This window comes from Saccoglossus kowalevskii, chromosome 14 (genome assembly GCF_978046115.1).
Source record: "Saccoglossus kowalevskii chromosome 14, keSacKowa6.1, whole genome shotgun sequence".
NCBI classification, from domain to species: domain Eukaryota; kingdom Metazoa; phylum Hemichordata; class Enteropneusta; family Harrimaniidae; genus Saccoglossus; species Saccoglossus kowalevskii.
Genome location: NC_140654.1, coordinates 18,913,382 through 18,937,234, shown reverse-complemented (window position 1 = coordinate 18,937,234; position 23,853 = coordinate 18,913,382). Strand labels below are relative to the sequence as shown.

At 34.1% G+C, this 23,853-nt stretch overlaps 2 protein-coding genes across 4 annotated transcripts in view; one reads left to right on the top strand and one right to left on the bottom strand.

Moving 5' to 3' along the window:
• Positions 1–1,830: 1,830 nt before the first annotated feature.
• On the bottom strand, positions 1,831–8,591 carry LOC100373095 (14-3-3 protein zeta/delta-like). 3 transcript variants are annotated; one of them, XM_006811256.3, is made up of 6 exons: positions 8,455–8,591; positions 7,881–8,216; positions 5,598–5,721; positions 3,715–3,878; positions 2,976–3,071; positions 1,831–2,457 (listed from the first exon to the last, which is right to left on the bottom strand). In XM_006811256.3, the coding sequence occupies exons 2-6, from the start codon at positions 8,193–8,195 to the stop codon at positions 2,401–2,403; spliced, it is 756 nt and encodes a 251-aa protein (XP_006811319.1). In that variant the 5' UTR covers positions 8,196–8,216; positions 8,455–8,591; the 3' UTR covers positions 1,831–2,400. The 3 variants fall into 3 exon arrangements, with proteins under 3 accessions (XP_006811319.1, XP_002730565.1, XP_006811318.1); XM_002730519.4 differs by having other exon boundaries at positions 7,881–8,213; positions 8,455–8,570; XM_006811255.3 differs by lacking the exon at positions 8,455–8,591 and having other exon boundaries at positions 7,881–8,335.
• Positions 8,592–8,818: 227 nt separating this feature from the next.
• Positions 8,819–23,853, top strand: part of LOC100373843 (mRNA turnover protein 4 homolog) — a 33,303-nt gene continuing 18,268 nt past the window's right edge. The window contains exons 1-2 of the mRNA XM_085507679.1: positions 8,819–8,925; positions 9,014–9,072. Coding sequence (XP_085363805.1) covers positions 8,898–8,925; positions 9,014–9,072 — 87 coding nt within the window. The 5' untranslated portion in view covers positions 8,819–8,897. The remainder of the gene's footprint in view (positions 8,926–9,013; positions 9,073–23,853) is intronic.

Sequence of the window (23,853 nt, the reverse complement as noted above, 5' to 3'; positions counted from 1 at the left end):
ACATGGTGTTGCATCTTGTATTAGAACAGCAGTTATTTTTTTTCTGTCTATAGTAGCATTGCAAGCAGAATTGCAGCACTGCAGTTTTAAAAGCTGGTATAGCCAAAACATCAAGCACCATTTTTTGATTGTAATTTTTAGTATCTTCGGGGGGACATTGACACCCCTTGGCGTGAAAACAAAGGCCAAAAACTCGCAGAAAACTGTACTTTGGAATGGTTGTCGAGACTCCCCTGAACAGTGCAACAATATTACCCCTACGCGTGTAACATGTATAAATTTGGTTGTTCGGGATTACTTCAAAGTTGAATTTGTGTTGTGTTCTCGAATTTACACCATCTCGACCCGCGCTCCACAACAGCGCGCACAGAGCCCATAGAAATGCATGTACAGTGGTGAGGATACAAATTATCACATTTTTTCATTAACAATACTTGCACTACATCAAATCAGGTACAATTTATCAGATTTGAAAATTTCATTTTCGGAGAGCAGTGTTAATGGGCAACAATAAACAAGGTAATAATGAGGCAGTTATAACAGTGATCAGGGAAAATTTCTTAACAAGGGTTGGAAAAGAAATAGTTGTAAAGGGGCAAGGTGAATATAAATAGCCAAGGTCCCGTGTTCATAAGGACTTTGCTGTGAAAAGTATGGCTTATATAGCATTGCCTCAATCTTAATGGTGACATGCAAACTAGCTGTGTATTGACAAGTAAAAACTAAGAATCGCAATTTCCCACGCTTTTATTGCCATGAGGAATAATACAGAAACAAACAAGTTTGAAAAGCTTTGAGCTTCTGTTAGTTTCTTAACAAGTCATTTCAGTTTGACTATACAATCTTTCTTCCCAACATTTTGCAGAAGCAAGCACTAATCGGCAGCAGCGGCGGCATTATCACACCAAAACCCTTCGGCATTTGGTGCTTCACATATACCACACCCACCACTGCAAAAGTAGCAGACATTCAAGTGCAGATATTGGTCACTCACTGCAGCACCAAATATACCCAATACTAATATGTACGACTAATAGATTTTGCTAACAATTGACAAGCATTATATACTAAGAACCATTCTACAGTAAAACCACAAGAAAGATGCCTTTTCTTTTCTTGGTTGGAATTTAATATTAACAAAAAAAAAATATTCAGGCTGACAAGTACAGTACCACTTTTTCTCCAGACAGTATAAAAACAAGAAAATAATATTAAAGAATACAACAGCAGCCAACATATCTGAAGGAGAAATGGAATTGTGTTGTTTCCTTTTAAACCCTAAATCTGGCAAATTTTTATAAAACATGCATTAATAAACTTCTTAGGAGAACATAGAAATACTACAACTCAAAAATTCATTTCTGTATCAAATAATAATCGGAAATGTTATTTTATATTTAAGCGTTGGGTAAAAGAGTTGAGATTCTTTGCAGTGTGGGGGTAATAGAAAGCTCTATATACTCTACAAACAACTAACACATAGCGAATTGACATCTTTCAACACGTATGGAGCAAATGTTAATTCACCAGACTGGGTCCTAAACACATGGCTATAGCTTGAAAGCAGCACCACAGCAATGACCCAATTATGGTCAGAGATGTTACCCAATTTTGGTCAATACAGTCATTATTTGGTAGTGCCAGCCAGTCTACATGACAACTACAATACATATAGACCAAGGTCAACGCCCAACCACACACGTTGGCCACTGCAGAGACAGAGCACACCTGCATCTCAGCCACTGTTTAGATGGTGCGTGCGTGCATGCATTCATACTCATCACTGTCTGTTAGTGTTTCACATTGACAAATATGATTGAAACAATTAGAAAAGCCTAGGATATCCTCCAGTTTTGCCATAAATCACTATAAATTTTGACAATTGCTGTAAACTCCATTCCAACATAATAGGTCACCCATTTTCCACAAAATTTGGCTGATACTCCATTTAAATTTTATAATTTTAAACTACATAGCATTGAAATGCAATTTGTTCACTAATATAGCATTATTGTTTTTTAAAAAAATCCTCACTTTTCTAGTATTCTGAAGGATAAAAGCCAGATTAGTTACAGACTATGCACTAGAAATACAAGTCATTTGATTCATTACACTCGTTACAGAACAAAAAAAGAATAAGACCAAGCCATAACAGGAAACCACTTACGAGACTAAATAGAATGAGTAAACTCTACAGACCCATTGGGGGGTATACACAGGATACAGGAGATCTTCGCTCTTGCTGATTTTTTTTTTTCACTTTTTTTTTTTCAAAGGTTTATTTTTTCTTAATTTGAAAGATTTGTGTAATTTTCTTGTTTTCCAATAGGGATTAAACACTGATAGTTCCCGATGTAATGTTGAAATGAAAGATACTGGATACTAATCGCAAGTCTCTATCTAGTTACCACCATCTTCACCACCTTCATCCCCTTCTCCTGAATCAGACGTCCATAACTGCAAGTAAATATAGTTGAGTACAAGTTGAGTCACAAGCCACCATACAAAACATTGGTTCAAAAAAATTAAGCAATAACATCAAGGGTTTGGGTTGTGCACTCTGCATACAGACACAAGACAAGTTTTAAGTTCTGCCCTTGCGTTGTAAATTTGTGTGCTCTGGTGGTAAAACTTCAAATTTAGTCTTCGTAGGGTGGTAAACGTTTGGTAAGCTCATCGAAAACGGGGAAACCAAATAAATTGCATTAGCTAGAAATCAACCCCTATTGTTGCACAGAAATTGATGGCACTGTAACTTAAAACTTGTCTTTTGATATAGCTGACAGATATTTTGCCTGTGATTGTATGAATTTTTATTTACACAAACAATTTCTACATGGCCCTGCAATGGAATCTTCAACATTGTTCTCAAAAAGATGAATTTTTGGCTGTAAGAATAGAAGACTGCAACAGTATTGTCACATAAATTTATCACAAGACGTACTATCGAGCTGTAAACTAATATGATTACTTACAGTCAAATTATCTCTGAGCAACTGCATGATAAGGGTGCTGTCTTTGTATGATTCTTCGTTCAACGTGTCCAATTGAGCAATTGCTTCATCAAACGCCTAGGAAGAGTACAAATAGATGAACAGAAATAGGGTGTTAATTCACCTCTAACTGCCAATTCTTTTTTTACATTGCACCATGTGTTATACTTCATTGATAAAATGGGTCTACAGAAATGGGCTCCAAACTGATCCACCTCAACTTGACAAAGACCTTTGAACCCATTGAAAAACAAAAATAAATCTGCATACATTTTCTCCTAAAATTGAAGTGTAGGCAATTGGAAATTCTTTCTGATTTAAAATAAATACATACAATTGTGTCAACATTTTAGCAGCAAAACAAAGGCATTGAAGGGTTAACTTAACAATACTATACACATTTTCCAAAATGTGCACTTGTCAGAGTACTGAATTGAAACAGTTTTAATATACCTAAAATAATTTTGTATGAATTAGCATGTGTTGAATGTACATAGAGAAAAATTATACATCTTGATAAGTAATGCTTGCCATGTAAAAATTGCACTCTAAACTGATCCCAGCACACAGTAGCAAGAATTGACACTTATTTGCACTCAACCTGCATCTCAGTAAACATTAATAAAATAATAAATGCTCAATTCTCAAGTCAATGCACGGTCAGAAAATCAAAATTTGTTCAATACTAATTTTATTAAGAACACAAATTGGTTACACTTACCTGCTTCGCAAGTTTACATGCTTGATCAGGTTCATTTTTAATTTCATAATAAAATACTGAGAAATTTAGTGCCAAACCTAGACGAATTGGATGTGTCGGCTCCATATCGTTTTGACTAATGTCAAACGCATCTTTATAGGCTGTTTGAGAATTGTCTACAATCTCTGTAATGAAAAGGACACAATAAATATTAGATACAATGTATTCTGACTAAACTAAGTCTACCAGTTATCTTGATTATAAGTAAGAATTTTACTGTTCATTTGAATACAAATCTGATATAATTAGGAAACAAACTGATGCCCAAATGCAAATCATTACAATGTCTTCTTCACATCAGATATTTTTAGTTTGAACAGAGTTTGCTAAGCACTTTGAGATAATGCTCTTCACAACAAATTTGTTAGGTCAAATACAGCCTCTGGTTGGGCATTTTGTATATAAACAGAAGAATACATCTAGACCATATGTATAGCAAGTTAATTGTTTTTGGAAAAAATCAGTCAATGAACTTCTGATAAAACGAGACTGATGAACGAATGGAATCCAATGGTCAATTATATAGATGAACATTTGCCAGTCATATTCTGATTCCCCCCAGTGTAACACATTCCGCAACAGTTTTTGTTCTGATTGGAGCTGAAAACAAAAATCGAAAAATCAAATAAAGCACAATTCTGATTTTAGAAGCCAAATAATTACAAAAATCATCTTGCAAAGAAGAGATTTTTTTGGAAGAGATTACTTAGTATTCATAATACTTTAACCCTATTACAAGGGAGATCATTTAAAATCATGATTTTCTCATCACAATTTCACCTGGTTGATCTTTGCTTGTACCGCATTGGTTTTCAATCTGGCTCTCAAATTCCGTTATTATTATAGGCGATAGTTGCTTTTGCTTCCCAAAACTTGTGCAATTTTTTAGGTTTTATTGACAGAGGTATATACATACAGGTACATTGTCCAGAAACATATTTCATAGTGTTATTAGTTAAAGAATAATCTAGTACATTTAATTCATGTACCACGTTACTAAATTAGACAACTTAATGATTTCCCGTATGGCATTTCTGGGCACTATCGGCTACAAATCACTTGATTGGCAATTCTTTAAGGACATTGGTCCTAATGTGAAATTTGTTTTAGTAAACAGTTTCCCACCACACAATGCACTCCCATAGTGTTTAGCAAAATTACAAGTATTGATCTATTTGCCATGTGCACTAAAATACTGACTATGACTTTCTCTTTATTTAACATGTTCCAATCACACCAGAAATTATCTAGTTAGACCTTGATGGTGTCTCTTTTGTTCATGTTGATCTGCACAATAATCAAAGTTCTTTGTTAATGTGGCATCATTTTCTCACACATGACTGGTTAGACGACTATAACAGTTCTAAACTTGCTACCCATGAAAAAAACGTGCACACAAACACATAAAGATATAGTTGGGGAATCCTCGGAAATTGGTGTGAATCAAATAAATAAAACAATAGGTACAAATGAGTTGTACATGTTTATAGAAGTTGATTACAAAAAAAATTGTGTGACATCCTACAAATAAATGCATGCAATTTAGAATCATTAGAGACCTTATTGACAAAATGCTTTTAAAGACGAATCGAAATGCAGAATGAACTGAAAAAATGCGAGATTTTGAACTATTTAGTAAATTTAAAGTATTATTTACATAGTAAACAGTTCCAATCTTACAAAATGGCTATGTATACGGAGGAGGGTTTACTGATTCATAAACATTGTTTTTCTTCAGTGATTCAAGATAATGTAAAGATAAGCATTATATATGCCGTTCTACAATCTTGTGAAATGTGCTTTTGGGTTAGAAATATTAAGGAAAATAAACAGTTACAACTTACTTTCTCTGTCATCCTGTGAAGCCACTTCAGCTAAATACCGATAGTAATCTCCTTTCATCTTTAAATAAAAAACTTTACTCTCTGACTTTGATGCCTTTGGAATAAGAAATTTCTTGAGCAAATTCTGAAAATAAGAAAAACAACTTCATTAAAACATGAGCAGCCAAGTCAGTATCACTTGTGTTTTGCCTTTCAGCGTAATGTAACATCAATGAGAAATGAGTATTATTAATTAACAGATAACTGGGGGTTTTGCTCTGCAAATTAAAAAAATATTTGTAAATTACAGATCACTTTACCCTGGTTATAATTTATGGTAGGCAGAGAAGGCACTGTAACTACAAGATTATTTTATTATGCACTGGAATAAATAATTTATTATCGAATCAAAATTAATAAATACGACTGAGTTTACATAAGTAGTTGGAATATGACTAAATATTTAGCGTAATATAATTATTATTGACCTAAAATGCGAGAAAGGCTAGACAGCTACTCTCAAGCACAGAATACTCCTAACTGCACTGTATTAATATAAAGGAAACTCTTTTAATGTTGTAGGGACAGGTGCAAAAACTATTCATCATTAGGTAGCAATTTGTAAATGCGATCAACAGATATAAATGGACATAATAGTTATACGAAATCGTGGGTCAATCAGAAAGATTGAAAGTCAACTATTTTAATGACTTTAAATCATGCACAAGTGACATTCAAAAAAACAAAAATCTATAATAAAGAAATGCAATTAATTTTCATGCTAGAAGGCATCCGACTGCTGATTCTCCAGTGGACACAAAGAGAAGGTCATATTATAAAATCCTGTGTATTATTACAGGTTAATGCATTCATGAATATTAATACAATTATGGAGACTTAAAATAGCTTTGATTCAACGCTAATAATAAGACTTTGAATGGTAATCTATATACTAGACAAAAATCAAATCAACATACTGTAAAATACTTTATTTTCACTATTTTCGCTGAAGGAATAATTCAGCGAAAATAAAATCCAGTGTACCCTTTTTTCCTATATTTTACACTGAACTCATCAAAAAACAGTGCAAATAAATTCCATACAAAACATCCAAAAAGCCTTGTCAGCGAAAATTAATTCACGGCTAAAATAAAATATTTCACAGTAACTGATTATGAAAACATGCAAGGATATTTGATAATGATTATAAATTTAAATTTATTCTAGTCAGCTTTGCATAGTAAATTACATCAAGACACCTATAGTCAAACGCATTAATTGACAAAATTATGAATGGAAATTTTTTTTGCACAACATCTATTTGTCAAGGTTGGCTGTATAAAAAAAACACTGATGTTGATTAAATAAAGCAAGCAAGCAAGCAAACTGTATGATAAGTAGGTTGCCATGTTTCATTTACAATCACTCAAACCAGGAAATGCATTTAGGAAAAAAATTGTTTACATAAATCATTAAACAATTTTGGGCAAGAAATTAGTATGTTCACATCTTTTCTATAGTATAGAGAGAAAAAATAATTTGAATGATAAAAAAAATACATCCTTCACATGATTGCATGCAGCATAGCTAACATGTTTTTTCTTCCATATATAGAACATTGAACTGTTCATCTATCTGCAAGGTCAGGACAGGGTTAATGTAATCTCCTGTAGGAGTGGGCAGTTTTACTTCCCGTTTACAAGATTATTTACTTGTTTACAGGATTATTTATCTACAAGTCATGAGTAATACTTTACCAATCTAATTAGTTCACACAATCAAACCTTATCCTAGTATAATATAAAACGAACATGACACATACTAACTGTTGGGTGGGGCATGTACGAACACATGACATGGTAGTTAAATCCATGTCAATGATCTGTAGTTGCACATTTACCCTGCCCGGACTCACCGACAACTTTCCTGTTTTGCTCTAAATTTCAACAACTTAACAAATCGACATTTTGGCTACGTCATCGCAAAACATAATACAACGAAATACAGCAATAATTTATTCAGTAGTTCGATGTCACGCAAAATGTGCATTGAGAACACATACAAGACAGTCACGTAGTCGTGGCTTAGAAAGCCTTTCTTAACTAATAGCAACAATAAAACGATTACAAATAACGACAGGTCTAGACAAGTCAGATGAAGACCAAGGTCGACAAAAAATCATCTCTGGAAAACGATTGACAATCCATCAAAAAATTATCGTGTCATGAAATCAGTCAGCGATTATCATGCAGACAGTGTAGTAAAAAATATAAAATGGCAGCCATGTACAATAAATACACCTACCAGAACATCACCGCAGATATCTCTCAGTTCCTTCTCGATTTTTTGACGATATTCCTTGGCCATTTCTTGCTTTTTCGTAATTTTATCCTGGGAAACAGATTGCTCGGTCTTCTGTTCGATGCTGGAGATCACCCTCCACGAAGAACGCCTTGCTCCGACCACATTTTTGTAGGCCACTGACAGCAAGTTGCGCTCCTCATTGCTGAGCTCTGCGCCGTCTTCTGTCACCTTCTTCATAGACGCTGCCATGTCATCGTAACGTTCGGCCTGTTCAGCCAATTTGGCTTTTTGCACCAGCTCGTCTTTTGATGACATCGCTAAATACGGGAAAGGCTGCTAAAATTCAAGGGAAAAATATGAAAATAGCTAGTTGTATAGAACCTCTCCCGAGCCAATTTCTAGTTGAACGGGCTTCGAGGGTCGAGAAATGGCGGACACTCTCAGACACAGCACAATATAACGAAATGATCAATATTAATCCACTCTGTTGTATATTTGTAGGCCAACACCAAATACTGGAAAATAACACCTTTACATATATGTGACAATATCAATACTTTGGAAAAATACTAACCTTAACTAAATATCAACCTGAATGTGTGAAAAAATACAATATTAGGACTATATTGCCTCAGCGTAGTAAAATATAAGTGGTACGGTTACTTGGATTCCACAGTTCAGCGAACGGGGTTTCATGGATTGAAGAGAAGGGCGAGGTGACGTCATGGTTACTAGGATCTGCGATTGGAGAGAAATGACGTCACCGCGTGATATTATTCCCACGGTTTTTAAGATTCTTTAATCAATAATATTATACTACAATGTAATGAGACACATACATTGCAAAATATTTAAAATCAAGCCAGATAATAACATTGTTTTAATTCTATAAATTTAACCCGTTTTAGATTTGCATGAATGCGCATGTCCAACATTTGTTGGAGGAAATATTTTTACCAACAACTGGTTATACACGTGCTTCCGGTCTATCGTCACTGTCAACAAAATTTGGACAAAATGCCGAAATCGAAGAGAGATAGACGTGGTTAGTATACTTGAAACAAAAACAAATATGTAATTTATTACATTTTCATATTACATTTCCTTACATATAGTTTTACATTTTGTTTTAGTTGCGCTCACGAACACTCGAAAGAAAGGACTGGAGCTCAAGCAAAAGTTGATTGAAGAGGTAAGATCCCGGAAGAAACATTCTAGTGGGATAACGGGAGGGGATTCTCGTTTATCATTTATACTCTTTCTGTGATCAGACAGTAAATTTTCAATGATCTGCATAATTTATTTTGAATTCTTGCCATGTAAAGTTTGGTAATAGCTAGTACATGTACTTGTTATATGATTAATCATGTTGGCGGGGGCGGGCACTACATGTACATGTATATAGAAATTACGTTTTTGTCATTGAAATGGGTCCCGTGTTTCAATGATTTAGGGATATGTGCGAGTCTTATTTACTGTCTAAATGGGTATAAATTAAAGAGGGTATAAATATCTGGCAGTTTGTAGCTGTATTTGAATAAATTTGCAAGAATTGAAATCCAGCATAAATATTGTTAGCTGTGGAATCATAGCCCTATGTTGCCGACCGCATTATTTACGTGACTGACTCTGGCCGGCCCATAGGGCTATGGGGCCTTGTGCGACTGAATACCGGTTAAAATCCACATGCCAAATTTGGTCGTCGCGAAAATCACATTTTAAGACCTTCGAAAGTACTCACTATGTTTATTTACTTCCAAACAATGACCAGAACCTATTTGCGCTGTGAAATGATGACGGTGGTCATAAAAAATTGACTTTATTTACCGTACACCGAGTCGCAGAAAAATAACAAGACGAAAGACGCCATTTTGTATTCCAGAGTTTATAGCAAATTACGCGAGACCTATAATTTTGTACCACGTGACCGAAATCAGTAGATAAATTGCGTTTATGCAACCTGTTTCTATTATTAAACAAAAATCATAAAATTATAAATACTGTATGTGATTGCTTTATTGGAACAATTAGAATAACGGGAAGAGTGAGTTTTATTCTTCCACCACTGTATCAAATGACCGCCAAACGAGATTACATTTATTCTGTGCTAGGGAGTGTGGGATGTCAATGGCTGCCGTTTTTCTCGTAATTTGCTTGGTTTCCGCGGTAATTGTAAAATATCACAAATTATTGCTTATTTATAAACACAAATTGCAAACAAAAGTTTGTATGTTATTCATCCAGCAATTAATTCACAATAAAGGTACGTCACACCATAGTAATCGAAAGCAAAAGCGATTTAATTTACGTATGCCAGATTTCTGTTTTTAAACTGTGATAGATCCCGTAGCTCTATGTTCGACGTACAACTACAAAATTAAAAAAAAGACGTCCAAATGAAATTGTTAGGGCGAAATTCGATTGTAGGTCGCACCAAAGAGCTACGGAACCGCAGCTAAAATATAGTGGCCCCTCGCTAAGTTGCGGGTGTTGGGATCCAAGCAAAAACCGTGACTTATCGAGGGTCGCGACTTAACGAGGGGCCTCGTGAAAGAGGGGGATCGTGCATTGGAAACGTATAAAAGCACATTCACCAATGGGTTTATTTATAGTGTGTCGTTTTTTTTAAAACCACATCACGATCACAATTAATAAATACACAAGTGAAAGTTTCTAACATATTTACAAATTGTATGTTGTATCATCACGTGTGTCAGGCAGTATTCGAATAAGAATCGATCATGATTACTGTGGAATACTTTATTTTCGCTGGAATTTATTTTCGCTGAAAAAGCTTTTTGGACGTTTTGTATGGAATTTATTTTCACTGATTTTTGATGAGTTTAATGTGAAATATAGGAAAAAAAGTATATTCGCTGGATTTTATTTTCACGGAGTCATCCCTTCAGCGAAAATAGCGAAAATAAATTCCAAGCGAAAATAAAGTATTTCACAGTATGTTTGCTGTAAACATTGCAGTGATGCGGTGTTTATTTTGTTTGTATCCGATATTATGTGGGTAGTTTGCTGTTGCTTGCAACTTCAACAGTAACAGCTTCCAAAATAAACTAGTTCCATTGCAATTATATACTTGTTCGTCGGAATAACTACCTTCATAGTTTTTCGAGAAAAGTTCTGACAGCGTCAGAACCACCCCGAACTGGCCTCAAATTCAAAGTCGTCACATCTGAGTTGCTTGGTGAGGATGCATGCTTTGCAGACCATTCATAAAGAAACCATTCTTACACAGCTTTATCGATCATGTCATCGTTGTCTGATAATTTCACACATTTTCTGTTCAGTCCCGCAAATTTCCTCTGCTTTTCTACATTTTTTACCCACCCACGAATAGTGGGCTCACCGACTGCTAGATCATGTGCAACCCTTGACTTTGTTTCACCTTTTCTTGATCGATCGTTGCGAATTTATGGCGTATGGACAGACTGGATAGCTTTCGCTTAGACATGCTGCTTAGTTGAGAAATAGAGATCAGAATTGTGAATTCAACTCATTGTAGATACTTTGATAGAGGTATACCAAAGGGGGAACCGGCCGAGAAGGATGTATGGTCGCTACTCGACCCCCTTGTTGACACCTTGAGTTAGGCTGTCGTCAACCATTGTACATGTATCTCAGTAATTGACGGACAGTAGGTGTTGTCTTTTTAACGGTTAGTTAAATACACTATGCAACGAAACATTAGTCTTTGTCCTTCAAAACTGATGTCAAAACACAATAGACGTTTTGGGAGCCATCCAAGTACCCTTGGCCGAATCGCGACTTACCAAGGCATGACTTAGCAATCACAATTAAAGCAGTTTTTTTAATTGCATAATAGAGCTCCTTATTTAGTTACATATTTGCATTGAAAACTGTTGTTTATTTTATTGATATGCCCAATGTATAGTATTGCATAGTACAACCTGTGCCATTACATGTCTTGTCGGCTAGGCAATAATGACGTTATGGAAGGTGAATAAAGGCTCAAACAAATAAAAAAAAAAACCTTTGTGATACGCAATGTTGTCGGTCAACAATCATTTCATTGCGGGAATATAGTTCAGGGAACATAACATTTTTTTGTGGGATCTTTCAATCATTTCAATCATTATTTTGAGACACATTTATACTTTTAAAATTGTCGAGAACGCCGTATATTAAATTCAAAAAGCATTTGAATATTCAAAGCATATTGTCGTGGAATTATTTGTTGACGAATGAATCTCGCTTTTATCATGACCAGCCATGTCCGTCACATCCGCCAATAAACTAATCTAGGGCAGTACCCACAGCTTGGTTCGTATTGTCATCGACAATCGGTGAAAACCATCCATTTTCCCTTCTCGTAACTGACCTAGTTCACCTCTGTTTCTGCTGAAAAAATAAGAAGCGAGCAAGTTTACAAGCCTAGTAATCATGAACGTCTTTTGTTTTGCGCACATACACTAGGGAAGGTATTGGAATGTTTACACATAGTCCCTCTCTATTCGTACACACCTCAGCTCGTGCCATCCGCACTCGCTTGAGCCAGACCACTTTGTGGACCGACTCCCCTGAAGTGACCGGACAAACAGCTCATAGCATATCATTTCTTATTAGCGCCATAATATCACTTCCATCATCAACTCTGTAATTACCGTCGTTTCCAGAGTATAGGCCCCTTCCCGAGTATAAGCCCACCCCTCTGTTTTTAAATCTTTAACAAGTTGAGGGCATTCCTGAGTATAGGCCCAGGATGTTTTACCAGGCGTTGACGACATTTATTAAAATATGCATGTAAAAAGTGTATTGCATGAAAATCAACAGCTTTTTGGGTAAAAAAAAATCAGTTTTTTGTCGAAATCAGTGTTAACAGATTTTAAACATCAATATAATTCACTTCCAAATTGCGTTGACAAAATTTCTTCGTCAATAATCTGAAAATTCGTTTGTACGACACATCATTTTCATTGGTTAACGAATCTTGCTTTTCCGTAGCTTTTACACGGAAATCACACTGACATCGCTTCGAACTTGTAAATTAACATCCAAATTGTATCAAAATGTATTTTCAGCGTTTAATGAAGTCAGTGCTATTGAGCTAAGTTTTCTGTCACTATTACATGTAAATTTTCTTTAAATTTAGAATATGACAGAAAACCTACAAATTTTTGCCATACCCCCAGTAATTTAAGGTAGAATGCTACTAGTCAGTATTTTACATTGTTAGTTCTCGTTCGGACGCAGTTCAAAAACGGGGACTTATGTTTTACCTCCGTGCGTGCGTCCAGACCTGTATCTTAGAAATGCCTGGACCAATCACAATCAAACTTCACACATACATCATACATGATATTATACATATGCACGTAAATTTGTTTCACGATCTGATTCAAGATGGCCGAATGGCGGTCATTTTTGTGCTAAAAATCATCAAAATCAAGCATTTTTCAACTGTTTACAGATGGATTTTGTTCAAAATTGGTATATATGTTAGACATTATAGGACCTTGATGCACATTTTGTTTTTCAGATAAGATTCAAAATGGCCGACTGAATGTGGTTCTAGTGCCTTATCTCTGACTTGCTGTGACTGATTATGTTCAAATTTTAAATATTCATTATACATGTATACAAAATGGCTGATTTTGTTTTAATTAATGCTCTTCCAGAGAATATCTCTCAATACTCGTTTGACGATCAAATACAAATGTCAATCATTTTAATGTTAAACAATCATCATAATCCTGACATGGTTATATTCCAGCTATATTACTATAAACAAAACTATATATCTTAAATTCGATAACTAACGGGAACTGTGCCATGCATGGCTTGTTTTATCGTATAATCTCTAATACAAGAGTCATTTTTCGAACATTTCAATCTCTTCCTGATGCCTAAATTAGAGTCTGATTGAGGTTTTTCTTAGTCATTGACGCCTGTTCAAGAGTTTAATGTTTATTCTATGCTCAGTTTATTATCTTTTGAAAACAACTAATTTTCTTGATTTAAAAAAAAAAATCATGCAGTTTTCCTAATGAATCGAAGCCAAAAGATCGCACTACAACATCGCCAATCCGTGTTGCGTTTGCCATGAAGTCGCTTCATATTTAAATGAGCTATGGTAATTCAAACATGTTGGCACCATCCAGCATTTTGATTGCTTAATTAGCAACTTGATCTATCAGGTCAAAGAACACAGTTTCAGGCCACGCATGTGCATGGAAAAACATGGCGAATATCGTATCACATTGAGCATATACATGCGACTCAAATTATTCGCTTTATACAGTAAAACTAAGTTAAATTTTATTAGCATTTCAAAACAATTCACAAAATTTGTGAATTTATCACAACTGAGTAATACTGTAAAGGGGGTAATTATTCACTGGGTTTTAATTTTGCTTATTTCGCTGACTGGAAAATGCGCTAAATTATAACCCAGTGAATATGTAAAATTTAAAATAAAACACATTATCTAAATGATAAAATCGTGAATTTAAAACCCACTGAATATGCCTGAAATGGTAAATCAGTGAAATTTAAACCCAGTGAAAATTAGTCACTTTACAGTAATCAACAATTGCAACACTTCGGAAACAAGTAAGTTGTGAAACACAGCATGACTGGGTTGCGCTACTGTACCGTGATAATTTGCTACTAAGCAATGCATTCATGTTTGTTTTTATTCAAAACTTCTTTTAAAATATACTTTTCGTTAACAACAAAATTAAAAAAAATAATGCATATTAGTCTTTTTTGTTACCATGTGATTGACTGTCAAAACCAAATTAAGGCCTTTCACTCTTCCCTGACGCCTAAATTAGAGTAACATATATATATTACAATAGTTTACGTCTAAATCTGTCTATAATTATTAGTTTTAGTATTAGTCAAGTATGTGAAATTTGTTGGTTCACTGTCAATCTGTTTTTTTGTTGAGAAAAACAGTAAGATCCACATGAAATGTCATTTTAGCAGCGGTTTCCATGGACCACAATGAAAACACATTTCTTTGTTAAAAATCCATAAAACATTGTACTAGTAAATTTTTAGCTCCGCTGTCGACAAAGTCGACACAGCGGAGCTGTCCATATTACTGATTGTCCATCGTCATCGTCAACTTTACAATTTCAACTTCTTCTTCGATACCACAAGTCAGAATGTTTTCAAATTTGATATGCAAGTACCTTGGATGGTTCTTTCTCAGATTTGTTCATTTCATGTCAAAATCTCAAATTCTCTATTTTTGGTGAATATTTTTGTCATTTTCGCAAGTCCGATTATTTTGATATTACATATATAGGTACTACGTATATGTGGACCTCTCTCAGATTTGTTCATTTCATGATGATATCTTTAATTCTCTAATTTTGGTGAATATTTTTGTTATTTTTGGTAAAAAGCGATATTTTTGACTTCTTGTTAAAAACCACAAGTCCGATTGCTTTGATATTACATATATAGGTACTACATGTGGACCTCTCTCAGATTTGTTCATTTCGTGATGATATCTTCAATTCTCTAATTTTGATGAAAAGTGATATTTTTGAAGTCCGATTGCTTCGATACTATACATAGTTCTGTTCTTTAATTGCAATGTGCATTGCTAACAGCGGAGCTATCTCAGCCGACAGGCTGCTTGTTTAATACTTCTGGACATTGGAAAGTACATATGTATCTTGTAAAACAAGATATTTTTTTCCTAGCGTGTGTCACTGAGCACAATTTTGAGATAATTATAATATATATACATGTCAACCGTAAAGTACCCTAAAATAGAGAAAGCATACAATTGTCACTGTATTGATGTTTTTTTTCGAACTGAGTACTGTGACCCCATATTTCTCCATCCTTGTAACGTACACAGATACTACCTAGCTGCCAGTCCCGATTGGCACTCAAAATTAGCGACCAGCACAGAAATGCTTCAGACTAAGACAATTGCCCTATTATAATTGGCAATCGCCTGCATGCATACTGTCAGTCATGGATTAGAATTTGTAAACAATGGACCTAGTCACACATGCAAGTACTGTAAAGTCTGTATTAGAAGCCGCATCCCTAATAGAAGTCGCACCCATTTTTTTTGAACAGTTGAGAACCAAAAATCCATGATTTCTCATATGTGTAGATGCTCTAGTAGAAGCCACATCTCCTCTGTTGCATTGTACCATTTTAATAGAATCCGCGGCAGATTTTACAGTAGTACATGTAGCTTATAAACAATAATAATAATAATAACTTTATTGCATCCTTAGTAATACAAACTTTCTATCAGTTACCGTAAAATCTGTATTAGAAGCGGCATCCCTAATAGAAGTCGCACCCATTTTTTTTGAATAATTGAGAACCAAAAATTCACCATTTCTCATATGTGTAGATGCTCTAATAGAAGCCGCATTCTCTGTGCTGTATTGTACCATTTTAATAGAAGCTGCAGTCTCTAATACAGATTTTACTGTAATAGCAATAAAGATTAGTTACAACTACCGGTACTACTATAAAAAGAAAGAAAGTAGGTAATGGGATAAAGCAAGTGTTGCATACTGGATGGTATTTTCATTTCTTGATTGAAATGCGTTATGAATATATTACCTATATTTTTTATTATCTTTTAAAGTCATCAAGAAATTAAATTTCTGGAGATCATCCTGTGTATCTTGTATGATTTGTTGGCGTATCATAACAAAGTGCAGTTCATCCTCTATTTCATTCTGTGTACATAGTCTGCAAATTCTATTTTTAGTACGATGCTTATTTTTTGTGTCTCATTTCTTCCCTATTCTATTGCTAAATTGTGATTACTAGTTCTAAATTTTGTTGTTGAAATTTTTTGTTTCAAGCTCAACACATCCAAGTATTTTTCAAAATTATAAAAATCTTTGAATTTTTTTGTTATATCTTCAGAAATTCATGTATTTTTGTTTGATAACTTTGCCAATTTGCAATTTATATCTATTCGTAACTAATTATTCTCTTGTTCCATTGAAAAATTTGTTGTTTTATCATTTTTTGTATTGAAGAAAACCATTATAAATTGGATTTCTTTTGTTCAAGATGTGGCTGTTTTGTGATATTGTCTAGTAATTTACTGAAAACGAGGCCAGTATTTTATTAAATGAATCTTAACATCTACTAAAATTGGGAATTTTCCAACTTCGATTCTGCATGCAATATTTGTCACAAACCTGATCAATCTACTATTTTTGACTCCCATGTGCGAAGCACAAAATGGGAGTCTTTGCAGTTAGTGTGTGTGTGTGTGTGGGTGTGGGTGTGGGGGTGTGGGTGGGGGTGTGTGGGTGTGGGTGTGTGTGTATGTGTGTCCGACTGTTCCACTGCTATCTCAAGAACCATACATCGGTTTTTGATGAAACTTGGTGCATAGATGCTCTGGGCCAATGCGCAGATTTGATTAGGTTTTGGTAAAAATCCATGCTCGTTAATTACCTAATTTGCATGATAATTAGCTAATTTTGAGCTGTTCTATGACTGTTCCACTGATACCTAAAGAACCACTCATTGGATTTTGATGAAACTTGGTACATAGATGCTCTGAACATGTGCGCAGATTTGATTAGTTTTTGGTAAAAATCCGTGCATATTAATTACCTAATTTGCATGATAATTAGCTGATTTTTAGCTGTTCCATGATTGTTCCACTGATATCTAAACAACCACACATTGGATTTTGATGAAACTTTGTACATACATGCTCTGAACTAATGCTAGGTTTTGATTAGTTTTTTGTAATACTGTGGAATACTTTATTTTCGCTGGAATTAATTTTCGCTGAAAAGGCTTTTTGGGCGTTTTGCTTGGAATTTATTTTCACTGATTTTTTCATGAGTTTAATGTGAAATATAGGAAAAAAAGTATATTCACTGGATTTTATTTTCACGGAATCATCCCTTCAGCGAAAATAGCGAAAATAAATTCCAAGCGAAAATAAAGTATTCTACAGTAATCCGTGGATACTAATTACCTAATTTGCATAATGATTAGTCAGTTTTTGGTTTTTCCACTGATATCTCAAGTACTAATCATCACATTTCAATGAAACTTGGTACATAGATGTCATATGACACTGTACAGACCTGATAGTTTTTATGGTAATATCAGTACATATTAATTACCTAATTTGCATAATTAATTTTCAGCATTTGATATAAGTACTAATCATCACATTTCAATGAAACTTGGTACATAGATGTCATATGACACTGCACAGACCTGATAGTTTTTATGGTAATATCAGTACATGTAATTACCTAATTTGCATAATTAATTAATTTTCAGCTTTTGATATAAGTAGTAAGCATTACATTTCAATGAAACTTGGTACTTACAAACTCAAGGACTATGCAGAGATTGATTGTTTCTGATAAATATTTGTGCATATTAATCACCTAATTTGCATAATTAACCAACTTTCACACTGATATCTCGGGTACTAAACATCACACACATATCAATGAATGTACATGGATGCTGTAGGACAATAGACAGACCTGGATAATTGTGGGTTAAAACCTGTACATATTAATTACCTAATTTGCATAATTAACCAATTTTAAGCTTTCACACTGATATCTAAAGTACTAATTATTCCATTTCAATGAAACTTAGTACAAAGATGCTCTAGGACAATGTACAAACCTAATTAGTTTGGGGTAAAAATCTGTTCATATTAATTCCCTAATAAGCATAATTATTCATAATTTTTTGGTTCTAATCACATTTCAATTAAACTTGGAAACATAGATTTTCTGTTACATTACGCAGACCTCATTAGTTTTACACTCAAATCTGTTCATATTAATTTTCTGATTTGCATAATTAGTTTTCAGCTAAGTAATTTCGAATTATATTTAATGTGTCTCCAATACTCTCAGCACATGGGAGTTCTTTCTAAGCTTTCTTTGATTTTCTGTTATCGTTTTGTCCTATTTGTTGTAATCTTAATTTTTGGTTATGTACAATAATAATTTGTACAATAATATTGGCTGAATACACCTTTTAAAAAGATGAATGATTTGACCACATTCCTTTAAAAAATATGGATGAAAGTTCAACAAATTGTTCTACAGTGTGCTAGTAAACACTTTGACGATACACAAAATTATGGAAATTGAAAGCTAAAATTGTCCCCGCTCAGATATACATGTATCATGGTCAAAGCAGAGGTCACGATCTGTTTACGCTATTTACGCAAGTGAGTAAAAAATACAATTACAACTGTTATAATTGTGAATGATGTCAAAACTCTTTTTTTTTTTCAACGCTTGTTTTACCTTTCAAAAATTGTTACTGGTAATTACCTTTTTCAAAAAACATCCTGTAGTTTTGAACTGAAATCCAACAGATTGTGCTACAACATCGTATTTTTTTTGAGCAAAGCAATCTTTATAATAACAACCTTGCGGCACTCTGATTGGTTAATGGCATTATTGTCCAATCGAGTCAAAGGACACATGATTGTCAACTAATGCATCACAACCATCATAGCGGGTCTGTGTTTTTTTTACGAAGCAATCAAGTTATCAAAAAGATTCATTCACAATAAAACTCAAACTTTACTTGTCTTGTATTTCATAACAGAACAAAGAAGTAACCTATTTTGTATGGTATCTCGACTGAGTAAGAGGAATGACAGGTGTATAACCTTGAGAAATAAGTTATGTAACGTTTTGGAAGCTGATTGTACAAGTAAATTACAGCAATCCACCAAATGCCTAATTACATATACTTTTTTTTGAAGGAGTGTTTTTGTGTATCTTGAAACTCGTGAACATATTTCTGGCTGAAACATTTCAAACATGTTTTATTTGACCCTTACCAATAGACATTACAACAATAATACATTTCTATCAGTGTTTAGTCACAGCATTTGCATTTTAAAAATGTTTTGAATTGTTTTATTTATATTTAAATTCCAACTATTTTAAATTCTTCATGGAATTTTTGTTTCATTTAATAATGTCCAATTTTGATTTTGTAGTTTGTTCAAATTTATTTTGGGGAGTAATGCTTGGAATTCTTGTCTGATATCATGCAGACAAATTCAAGGACACTACATTTATTACATAAAAAAAATCAACAGGTACTTGTTGAATCGTTTAATCATAACCATAATGGTCTCATTGTGAAATTTATTTTTCATGCCTAAAAAATTAACAAACATTTTTGCTTTAATAAAAATACATGGACACCAACTGCATTTCGACCTCATGGTACTGATCATTTAAACTACCGTAATTGTAATCTAGTGACCTCATTAATTATGAAACAGATGTCTGATAGTTTGCGGCTTTAATATCTTTTTCTTAATGATTTAGCTATATTGTGTACTTGACAGTTTTCAGTACTATATTCTCCAGCATAAATATTGGATTATTTGTAAGCATAAGATTGGAATGTGAATTTCGTTCATTATTGGATTACTGTGTGATGAATCTATCTTCAGGGCCTACCTGTGATTCAGAGTCTCATATTGACTACGGTATGTCCCAGACATGTTTAGTAGTACAGGGTTTCAGCCAGAGCGCGCCATTGCGGGATTACTGCGAAATTTCGAACATTGTCTCGTTTTTTTTGACTCCCATGTGCGAAGCACAAAATGGGAGTCTTTGCAGTTAGTGTGTCTGTATGTGTGTCTGTATGTGTGTATGTGTGTGTGTATGTGTATGTGTGTATGTGTGTCCGACTGTTCCACTGCTATCTCAAGAACCATACATCGGTTTTTGATGAAACTTGGTGCATAGATGCTCTGGGCCAATGCGCAGATTTGATTAGGTTTTGGTAAAAATCCATGCTCGTTAATTACCTAATTTGCATGATAATTAGCTAATTTTTAGCTGTTCTATGACTTTTCCACTGATATCTAACGAACCACTCATTGGATTTTGATGAAACTTGGTACATAGATGCTCTGAACATATGCGCAGATTTGATTAATTTTTGGTAAAAATCCGTGCATATTAATTACCTAATTTGCATGATAATTAGCTATTTTTTAGTGGTTCCATTACTGTTCCACTGATATCTAAACAACCACTCATTGGATTTTGATGAAACTTGGTGCATAGATGCTCTGAACTAATGCTAGGTTTTGATTAGTTTTTGGTAATAATCCGTGGATACTAATTACCTAATTTGCATAATGATTAGTCAATTTTCGGTTTTTCCACTGATATCTCAAGTACTAATCATCACATTTCAATGAAACTTGGTACATAGATGTCATACGACACTGCACAGACCTGATAGTTTTTATGGTAATATCAGTACATATTAATTACCTAATTTGCATAATTAATTAATTTTCAGCATTTGATATAAGTAGTTAGCATTACATTTCAATGAAACTTGGTACTTACATACTCAAGGACTATGCAGAGATTGATTGTTTTTGATAAATATTTGTGCATATTAATCACCTAATTTGCATAATTAGTTAATTTTCAGCTTTTCCATGGGTATCTCAAGTACTAATCATCGCATTTCAATGAAACTTGGTACATAGATCCTTTAGGACTATGCAGAGACCTGATTAGTTTTAGGGTAAATAATTGTGCATATTAATTACCTAATTTGCATAATTAATTTTCAGCTTTTCTACTGATATCTAAAGTACTAATCATCACATTTCAATGAATCTAGAATTATGCAGACCCAATTAGTTTCCGGTAAATATTTGTGCATATTAATCACCTAATTTGCATAATTAACCAACTTTCACACTGATATCTCAGGTACTATACATCACATATCAATGAATGTACATGGATGCTGTAGGACAATAGACAGACCTGAATAATTGTGGGTTACAATCTGTACATATTAATTACCTAATTTGCATAATTAACCAATTTTAAGCTTTCACACTGATATCTAAAGTACCGTAAAAACTCCAAAATTTCGACCGGTTTTAAATAATTGGTGTTAGAAATGTGACGTGTTTTTAGAGTCAAAATTAAGGTGCATTTTCGGACGGTCGAATTTTTCAGAATAGAAATCAGCAAATGAAAAAATGGGGATGATAGACAGTGTGCTTCATTAGTTTTTAAAAAATGCAATGTCCGTCAATTGACGTAAACTTCCTCATGTTTCACGGTAAAAGCAAAGGTCGTGGCCGAGTTGTAACTCAAAATCTAAACAAAGTCATCAATCAGTGAGTATTATGACAAGCAAAACAAAACATCAAGACGCGGAGAAGAGGTCAGCACAAAACTAATAGGTCAAAAGACAAAGCTGTCTCGCACTACCTAGGAAAACTTGCGAATGTTCGAAGTACAGGTACCCATTGGACAAAAGATACATGGAAGTTTAGCAAACTATCTCCCCGACCCAGTGCAATGTATCCGGTTAGAATCAAAGCTCACGTGTCCCTTATTTGAGGGACCAAATTCTGCCGTAAATTCGCCCTTGGATTAAAAAATAAAATGGGATTTAAGAAAATAAAATGGGACTTTTAAGGTGTATTTTGGCGTCATTTTTCGGACATTTCAATCAATCCTGCCGGCTAAAATAGAGTAAGTTTTACCGTAGTCATTGACGTCTGTCTATTCAAGAGTACACGTGTATGATTTTTATCGTGACTAGCGTGAGCGGGTAAGCTTCCTTTCGAGAATGAGCTGTTATCACTGTGAACAATGTTAAATTATTCTTCAGATGACCAGTTTATTTTTTAAAAACAACTAATTTTTTTATTTAAAAAAAATTATGCCGTTTTCGCATCAAAATCCAAGCCAAAATATCGTACTACAACATCAATCTCTTCCGCATTGCGTTCAATAACATTAACATATTTAAATAAGCTATGGTAATTTGAACACGTTGGCATCATCCAGCTTTTTGATTGGTTAATTAGCGATTTGACCTATTTGACCTAAGAGAACATGGCGGATATCCTACAGCATCAAACGTTTATAAGAGACCGGAATCATTCGCTTACGATGAAATTAAGTTGACTTTTATTTGTATTTCATAACCATTCAACAAATTTATTTTGTGTACATTATTATAATTACTACTGAGTACAGTAATAATCAACAATTCAGAAACGCAGCATGCCGAGATTTTTGTGTTCGTTTTTATTTGAAACTTCGTTTATTTAGAATATATTTTCGTTACCAATAAAATAAAAATCTCTCAGTCAATCAGAAACCCGGATTCATGCCTTCGAGGAAGGTCCCGTTTGAACGCTCACATCGTTTTTTTTTTCGTTTGGGGGAAAACTAAAACTGGTTGCAATTTTTGAATAAGAATGAGTCGGCAATTTTTAGTGGAGTCGAAAATTTGGAGGTAAATAAAACACCGAAACCCGGCAAATAAATAGACGGACGAATTTTTAGAGGGGTCGAAATTTTGGAGTTTTCACGGTACTAATTATTCCATTTCAATGAAACTTAGTACAAAGAAGCTCTAGGACAATGTACAAACCTAATTAGTTTGGGGTAAAAATCTGTTCATATTAATTCCCTAATGAGCATAATTATTCATAATTTTTTGGTTCTAATCACATTTCAATTAAACTTGGAAACATAGATTTTCTGTTACATTACGCAGACCTCATTAGTTTTACACTCAAATCTGTTCATATTAATTTTCTGATTTGCATAATTAGTTTTCAGCTAAGTAATTTCGAATTATATTTAATGTGTCTCCAATACTCTCAGCACATGGGAGTTCTTTCTAAGCTTTCTTTGATTTATAATTGAGGGCCAATATGGGCGCATGATTTACACAGAAACTGACGCAGAAAAAATCACTTGTGCGCCCTATACAAATTTGCCGGTTAAGAACATAGACAAGGTCTTTGACTATGCAAACAACACCGAATAAACAGCCAGGTAGATACTACTCAAATCAAATAAACACGTACTACATGCGTGACTCAAACCAGCACTTGCGTAATGCACCTAATTGCCTAGCTTCACGTCACTACGCGTCTTTCTCTCGGCCACCGGGCATCCCCCAAAACAGA

What these genes read in the sequence shown, in the direction of transcription:
- LOC100373095 (XM_006811256.3), bottom strand. Translation starts at nt 8,195, where the DNA reads ATGTCATCAAAAGACGAGCTGGTGCAAAAAGCCAAATTGGCTGAACAG. An exon ending in ATATCTGCGGTGATGTTCTG is followed by an intron (nt 5,722 to 7,880) that starts GTAGGTGTATTT and finishes TCTTATTTTCAG; the next exon opens with AATTTGCTCAAGAAATTTCT. An exon ending in TGCTCAGAGATAATTTGACT is followed by an intron (nt 2,458 to 2,975) that starts GTAAGTAATCAT and finishes ATTTACTTGCAG; the next exon opens with TTATGGACGTCTGATTCAGG.